The 8,123-nt window shown below is 50.7% G+C and overlaps 1 protein-coding gene across 6 annotated transcripts in view; it reads left to right on the forward strand.

Moving 5' to 3' along the window:
• Positions 1-5,112, forward strand: part of MECR (mitochondrial trans-2-enoyl-CoA reductase) — a 39,416-nt gene extending 34,304 nt beyond the window's left edge. For 5 of the 6 annotated variants that reach the window (XM_081586297.1, XM_081586300.1, XM_081586294.1 and 2 more), the window contains 3 exons: positions 41-101; positions 237-309; positions 2,195-5,112. In XM_081586297.1, the coding sequence (XP_081442423.1) occupies positions 41-101; positions 237-309; positions 2,195-2,352 (292 nt within the window). In that variant the 3' untranslated portion in view covers positions 2,353-5,112. The remainder of the gene's footprint in view (positions 1-40; positions 102-236; positions 310-2,194) is intronic. The other variant, XM_081586298.1, reaches the window with a different exon arrangement.
• Positions 5,113-8,123: the final 3,011 nt, after the last annotated feature.

An 8,123-nucleotide genomic window follows, 5' to 3' on the forward strand; every position in this document is an offset into this window, starting at 1 on the left:
TCTCTACCTGTGACCACTCTGTTCTCTCTGGACTCCTCAGGCCTGGAGGAACCATGGTGACCTATGGGGGGATGGCCAAGCAGCCTGTCATCGCCTCTGTGGTAAGCTGGGGTCTAAACACCACAGTCGTCTAGACTCAAGCAGTGCCCCGCCCATGGGGGAGTCTGTCCCTTAAGCAGTGCCTAAAGATCTTGCCCTCAGAGCACCTTAGTGTTATGTCCTTCCTATTTCCACAGAGCCAGCTTATTTTTAAGGATCTCAAACTTCGGGGCTTTTGGTTATCCCAGTGGAAGAAGGACCACAGTCCAGGTGAGTGGATGATAGCCCTGTTACCAAGGGTCACACGAGAGGGCAGTGCCTACTCAGAAGTGACCAGCTGCTCTGAGCTCAGGAGAGGTGATGAGACACCCTCCCCCCACAACCCCAAAACAGGATAAAGGATAACAGCCTCTAGAAACAGCTACAGTCAGCAAATAGTTTTAGGCTAAAGGGGGCTTGTCCCCGAGGGGACCACATTGAACAGGACAGCTCCTGCCGCCCTCCCAAGGAGCTGACAGTAGGGAAGACTGCCATGGACAACAGCCCAGTAAAGAGAACAGACTCTGGAACCAGCCTGCCTGGGCTCAAATCCTGCTTCCACCATTACTAGCTATAGATTCTGCCGAGCCCAGCTATGGGACACTGGGCAAGTTACTTAACCTCTGCCTTGGTTTCAATGTCATAATTGTTGGGACTTCCCTGGCAGGCCAGTGGCTAAGACCCCCATGCAGAGGGTTGTTGTTGTTCAGTTGCCAAGTCATGTCAGACTCTTTGTGACCCCATGGACTGCAGCACACCAGGCTTCCCTGTCCCTCACCATCTCCCGGAGTTTGCCCAAGTTCATGTCCATTGAATTGGTGGTGCCATCCAACCGTCTCATCCTCTGCCCACTTCTCCTCTTGTCCTCAGTCTTTCCCAGCATCAGGGTTTTTTCCAGTGAGTTGGCTCTTCCCAGCAAGTGCCAAAGTATTGGAGCTTCAGCTTCAGCATCAGTCCTTGCAGTGAATATTCAGGGTTGAATTCCTTTAGGATTGACTGGTTTGATCTCCTTGCTGTCCAAGGGACTCTCAAGAGTCTTCGCCAGCACGGGGGTTCAATCTCTGATTGGGAAACTAAGATCCCACCCACATGGCCTCAAGGCTCGGTCAAAAAAAAATTTTTTTAACAGTTGTAATTGTTTAAACTATTGTTAACAATGTTTGACAGAGGCTTAAACTGAGGTTTAGAGTGGCTAAGTCGCTTGCCCCAAGTCACCCCCACCTAAAGAGTGTGCAGCCAGGACATGAACAGCCAGTCGCTCTGACTCTAGACCCGGAGCCAGCACGCTCTCCTTCCTCTCCCCGAGGATGGGTCCCCCAGTGTGGCCACCATCGCTCCCAGGCTGAGCCTGAGGAATGACATGGCGTTCTCCCAGTGAAGGAGAGGGGAGTGGTCCTGTGAACCAGGGTGTTTCAAGCGGAGAAAACAGCATGTGCAAAAGGCCATCAGAGAGGGTGGGAAGCTGGACAGCTTGGTTGTGACTGGATTATGGAAGGCCTTATAATCCTCTTTAAGGAGCTCAGACTCTATCTTAAAGGGAAATGGGAAGCATGGATGTGTTTCAAGCAGGAGATACAATTCAGTTTGAATACTAAACGAACTGATGTCTATGAAAAATCACTTCTTATGCAAGGCCTTCACTTCTCATTTTCCTCTGCCATCCCGGGTCCCTAAGTGGGAGGCAGGCCCCGGGAGGGGACCCTGGTGGCCTCAACAGGAGAGGTTCTGAGGGAGTCTCGGGCTCTCAGGGAAGGCTCTCTGCCCCGAGCAGAGCTCGTCTGTGCTAGACACGGCCCACCCCGCCTTCCTCCTCTGGCTTCCCACCCTCGCACCATCCAGGACTCCCAGCTACACCCAGTCAGGTTCTGTGGGTCTGAGCCTCACAGCCACCACTCCACCTGCCTGTCAGCTCCCAGGGCCCTTGCTTGCACCCTGCCCACACCCCGGCCCTCACTGTCCTGAACGCAGGCGGGAACCAGGCCGCCTCCTCAGCCACCATGTCCTGGGCCAAGCCCGGGCCTCTCACCGTGGGGGAGGCCTCCCTGGAGCCCAGCCCCAGCTCCCGCTGGCAGGGAGGCCCACGGGTCATCTCCCCACGCCCTCCAACCTCCCACAGACCAGTTCAAGGAGCTGATCCTCATGCTCTGCAATCTCATCCGCCGAGGCCAACTTACAGCCCCCGCCTGCTCCGAGGTCCCGCTGCAGGACTACCAGTGTGCCTTAGAAGCATCCACGCAGCCCTTTGTGTCTTCAAAGCAGATTCTTACCATGTGATGTGATAACCCTGGAGCCAAGCGGGAGGGGAGATGGATCAGCAGGACTGGTTTGGGCGCCCCCACCCCCAAGTTGGGCCTCCACCTCTCCCCACTGTCCCTTCTGACTCAGAGAATTGGGGGGCCAGCCACAGGGTATTGAATAAAGTCTGAACTTCCTAGGAGGAAAAAAAAAAAAACCAGGAGTTCTCTCTGGAGAAGGACCATCCCCTAGCACTCACCATCTCACAGCATGAAGAAGCTGCCCTCTGCCTGTGCCCCAGCAGCATGTCCTGACAGCCCTGAAAGCCACGCCTGGGCGGGACTGGCAGGGCACAAGAGTCAGTCAGACAGACTCTGCCCTCCAGCCCTCCAGCCCTGCCAGCCCATGGAGGAGAACCTTCTAAAAAGGAAGGTTTGACTCATTCTCAGGTGCCCTGTGGCTCCATCTGGAGCAGAGTGGGGGAGGATCAGCTCCACAGAGCAGTGAATGCCAGGCTGAGAAACCAAGGAAATGGGGTCTCTCTCAGCAGCTGGACCATGCCCGGGGCACTTCCATTCTAACTAGGGAGACAGACACATCAGTGGTTACACCTGAGGTCATTTTACCCCCAAGGGACACTGTGGATTTTCATAATTGAGGGGCTGCTGCTAGAGCCTAGTGAGTAGAGGCCAGTGATGCTGGCATCCTACAGGGCACAGCACAGTCTCCGTCAACCAGGGCCCATCAGCCCAAGTGTCCACAGTGTCCACAGTGCTGCCGTGGAGAAACCCCGCATCATGCCACAGGTCCCAGTGTGGTTGTCATAGTGATGTGCGCACTAAAGAAGACCCATGTGAGGTGCTGTGAGCACCTAACCGAGGTCTTGTCTTAGGCCTTCCTCAGGGGAAGCTTGAAAGTGGGCCCTGAGCAAGGCATTACTTTATTCAGACAGTGAAGAGCTTGACACTACGTGACTTTTTGGTGTTTTGCTTCATGATCCGCTCACCCAAAGCAAAGCACTAGAGACTTGAGGGTGTCTCCTTCATCACCCGGCCCTCTGTCCCTGAGCTCTAGAGCCTCACTGGGGAGGACTGACTAAGAGCCCAGTGCGTGCCTGAGGCCAGGGCTGCCTATGAGTGGCGTGGGACTGGCCCGCAGGTAGCTCTATCTACTCGTGAGGCCACTTTATGGAGGTGTTCAGAGGGCCGTGGGGACACAGCAGCTCTGCCTGAGAGTTTAAGGAAGGCCACCCCACCCCAGAAGAAGTATGGTCACAGCCAGTCTAGAGGCCCAGCAGGAGAAGGTGTCCCAAGCAAAGCCAGCAGCACACGTGAGTCTGGAGGCCCAGGAGAGCCTGCCCATCGCGGAACTGCCGACAGGTGAGTATAGCTGCCACCTTGGATGTAGGGGCTTCGGAAGACTGAGTTGGGAGCCTTCCTTCACAGCAGGAAGGCTCAGGACTTGCCCTCAGGCATGGGGAGGTACTGGAGGGGCTAAAGCAGTGGAATGATAGGGAAAACTGGCTCTGAAAGCTAGGGGACACTCTGATTTAGTTGCACGCCAGCATATACATGGGCCTCAGCATCATCCTCCTGTCTTTGGGAGCATCTTGTGTGTCTCCTGGAGAAAAGGACTCAGCTTCAGCCTGGGACTGCAAAATGTCTGCAGGTGCCCTCTGGGTAAGATTTGCCACCTTGTACACCTGGGCTCAGAATCAGCCCCAATTCAAACAAATCTCTCCTGTTCTCTGTCCTTGAGGTTAGTGGGATAGATGATTTGTGTAGCTGGTCAATGTGGGCAAGTGCAGAAAGTCTGAGAGGGAGGAGGAGGCCACCCAAGGCTAAGGGAGTGAAGATTAGGATGAGGTTCGTCAGGGGGACTCCACAAGCTTGGGCTTAGGGCTCTGATGAGCCTGCAGCCATGGAGAAGGATCTGGCCCCTTGTAGAGACTCAGAGGGGGCACACAGGAGGGAAAAAGGTTCATAAAACCACAGCACAGTTAGAGACCTCGTGGGTGGGGGGAGGGTGTGCAGACTCCCCTGAGAGTAGCACCTCTGGGGGTCTAGAGATGATTTGGGGGGTGGGGGGGTACACCATGTGGCACGTGGGATCTTAGTTCCCCAACCAGGGATCGAAGCCATACTCCTTGCATTGGGAACATGGAGTCTTAACCACTGGACTACTAGGGAAGTCCCTGGAGCTGACATTTGCCCTGGGTTTAAAGGAGGATATTTTCTCAGGCAGGGGAGGGAGACAAGCATTACAGACCAAGGGGCAGGTTTAAGTTAAGGCAGAACTTTTATGTCAGAATCTACTCCTTTTCCCCAAATACCATTCTACTTATAAGAATTAAGACTGATGAATTTTAGGTAGGGACATGGGAGGCTGCAATAAACACTTTCCCCGCCTGCCTAGCAGCTGACAAGATCTGGCCCATGTGATGTAAGCAGAGGTGGGAGGTGTCTGTTTCTTAGGAACCTCTTTAAAATAAAGCTGGCATCCATCCGGTACCTTTTTCTTCCCCTTCCACCTTCCCCCTCGCCAGGAAACAAACATGGAATTTGCATAGCCATCTTTGACCATGTTGAGAACGGAACAGCAACGAAATCAAAGGAGGCTGCGTCTCTGAGACCCAGAAACCCTGACTGCCCACCTCAGGACTTGAGAAATAAGCTTCTGTGCTATTTAAGCCCCTAGTGTTTGGGCTTCCTCTGAACCTACTCCTAACTGATACATATTGTATGATTTAATTTATATTGAAATCATGTCAGACCATCTGAAGCTGAAAATTTCACAAAATCACAGTCTGAATAGTGGCAATTTGTGATTACCAGCTAAGGAATTCGAACTTTACCCTGTGGGCAGTAGGGAACAAAAGATTTCTGAGCCAGATGGTCAGAACTGTGCTTTAGAAAAATCCCTCTGGCAGCAAGTTGGGGGACAGTTTAGAGGCACTAAAGAAAGATAATCAGAAGCTCCCAGATAAAGAAAGTCTCCCTAAATTCTGAAGACCAATATAAGGATTACCAACATTTAATGAGGCCAGCAGAGAAAAGGAGCCTAAGACAAAACAGTGTCAGGAGAGAATCTGACTTAAAATGGATCATCTCTTACTTAACAAGTACAGGGAGGGGAAAAAATCCAGTACAGGATATTGTTTTTAATTTTCAGGGTATGTGAAGTTGGGACAGCTCTTCTAGCCCACCAAGTAAACAATATCCTTTTTAAATGGTGGAAAGAGGAAACTTTGGCTCCAGGAGACTGAAGGATGACAGACAGGCATGACCTAAACCGAAGCCCGGGCACATCTGAAGCCCTGAAGCTTCATGCCTGGCTCTCCCTGTTGTCTTTCGGTAGCATCCACTCTGCAGCTGCCTACAGCCACTGCCATAATGTTGATGACTGTCTGGTGTGTCTGGTGTCTTTCCTCAGGGAAAGACTGAGGCCCAAAAGGAAAAGTTTCTTGTATTAACCTGTGAGTGTTAGGCATCTCAGTCCTGGTGCCTTGCAGCTCTCATGGTCAGCCCCACGGTCACTGGCAGGTTCCATGCCTTAGGCAGGACGCTGGGCCCAGCCAGGACAGCTGGAGGAAATGGTGGAAGGAGAGAGGCTCAGTCCTGGTACAGCACCTGCCTGCAGGTGAAGGCAGGAAGATCCTGGGAAGACAGAGGTGAGTTGACACCCTCTGAGAGGGAAGAAAGCTTGCCCTGTGTCTCTGACACTCTGCGGTGTTCAAACATTTCCATATGCACCATCATTTGATTTTTGTAGCTTCCCTGTGTCATTGAGGTTTTACTATCACCATTTTTCCAGAAGAGAAAGATACCGAGAGAGAGGAGGTGAGCTGCTCAAGGCTGCACATCAGGAGGCAAGCTGGCACCACAAGCCAGGCCCCCCTGACCCTGTCTGGTCACTGGGCCAATCAACCCCAGTTCCTTTGGCCCCACAGTTGGCCCTGAGTTCCCTCTTTTCTCAGGACTCCTTGATTTTGTTCAGTGATAAACGACATGTCACTCAGTTTCCGAGTCTACGTCTTATGGAGAAGCATGAAAGAAAGAATCAGGAGGCCATTGAAGCAGTCCAGTTGAGAATTCATTCACTTATTCATTCAGTAAATAGTTTGAACACCTGTTATGTGAAAGGCACTGTTGAAGGTGCTAGGGATACAGCAGGAGACAAAAAATCCTGGCCTCTGATACCAGAGAGCTTACATTCTGGTGGAAGAGAAAGACAGTGAACACGTGATTAAGCCAGGTAATTACAGAGCACAAGTGCTGTGAGAGAAAAAAAATACAGTGGTTTCTTAGTGGCAGGGAAGGTGGCGGGGAGGTACTCGAGAGAAGGTGGGCAAGGAACATCTGAGCCCTGAATAAGTCAGCCAAATTTCCAGGCTGGGGGAGCAACATGTTTAAAGCCCAGTGTCTGAACAATATGCTGCTACTGCTGCTGCTAAGTTGCTTCAGTCGTGTCCGACTCTCTGCGACCCCATAGACGGCAGCCCACCAGGCTCCCCCGTCCCTGGGATTCTCTAGGCAAGAACACTAGAGTGGGTTGCCATTTTCTTCTCCAATGCATGAAAGTGAAAAGTGAAAGTGAAGTCGCTCAGTCGTGTCCGACTCTTAGCAACCCCATGAACCGCAGCCCACCAGGCTCCTCTGTCCATGGGATTTTCCAGGCAAAAGTACTGGAGTGACGAGGCCTGAACTGGCTTAATAAGTGGGAGTGGAGAGGAGTGGATTCATGGATATTTACAAGGAAGAAACAACCAGATAGAGTGAATGGGGGGTCCAAAGGTTGAACTTTGGCACCTCGCTGGAAGGAGGTGCCCGAGTTAGGGAGCTCTTAGAGGGTGAGGGTTTTAGCGACAGGCCATTCGCCTCTAGGGGGCGCTCTTCCCATCTGTACAATAGGTTGAGCAGATGATATAACCACCAAGGTTAGCACTTCAGAATACTATGACCCTCACACTTTCCTAAATATCAAATGGGTCAAGATTACAACATAAAAATCAGTTCTAAAAGTAACAGAATAGGGACCTCCTTAGGGGTCCAATAGTTAAGACTCCAGGCTTCCAATGCAGGGGGCAAGGTTGGTTGGATCCCTGGTCAGGGAACTAAGATCTCAAAATGCCCTGTGGCATGTGGGGGGGAAAAATTTTTTTTTAAAGAATAAACCATGGGAAGTTGTTGTTTTTTTTAATTTTTTTAAGCTCAGAGTGAGGAATGCCTTTCAAACTACAACACAAAATCCAGATTCAAAGTAAAATAAAGGATGGATAAATTCAATCCCATAAACATCCAGTGTTTTTGCATGGCAAAAAAGCACTCTAGGCAAAGTCAAAAGCCAACAAACCGGGAAAAAATATTTGCAACTCATTTGACAAAGAGCTAGTGAGCTATAAACCTGTAAGAAAAATGGGCAAAAATATAAGCATACACGGAAAGACACAGCAGAAAGAGAAGATATGTCTCAAATATATGAGGCTCACCGCACGCAACGTAACTGCAAATTAAAACTATCCGGAGATAGCCTTTCTCAGCTAACAAACTGATAAAGATCGTAATGTTTGATAACGTGTTGATGAGGAAATGGAGAAAGCTCCTTTTGTACTCTAATGGAATGATTTTCAAATTATCAGTCTATTTAGTGCAGAACTGTATGTATAGTACACCACCATTTGCTTTGTATGTGTAAAATACCTCTAAAAGGACGTTTACAAACGGATTACCTTGTCTGCCTCTAGGCCACCAGAGGTCAGAGCTGGTTAAGATTTTTCCCTGTATACTATTTGAACCAGTTAATGAATTACC

This window comes from Giraffa tippelskirchi, chromosome 3, assembly GCF_054371585.1.
Source record: "Giraffa tippelskirchi isolate mGirTip1 chromosome 3, T2T-mGirTip1v1.2.pri, whole genome shotgun sequence".
NCBI classification, from domain to species: domain Eukaryota; kingdom Metazoa; phylum Chordata; class Mammalia; order Artiodactyla; family Giraffidae; genus Giraffa; species Giraffa tippelskirchi.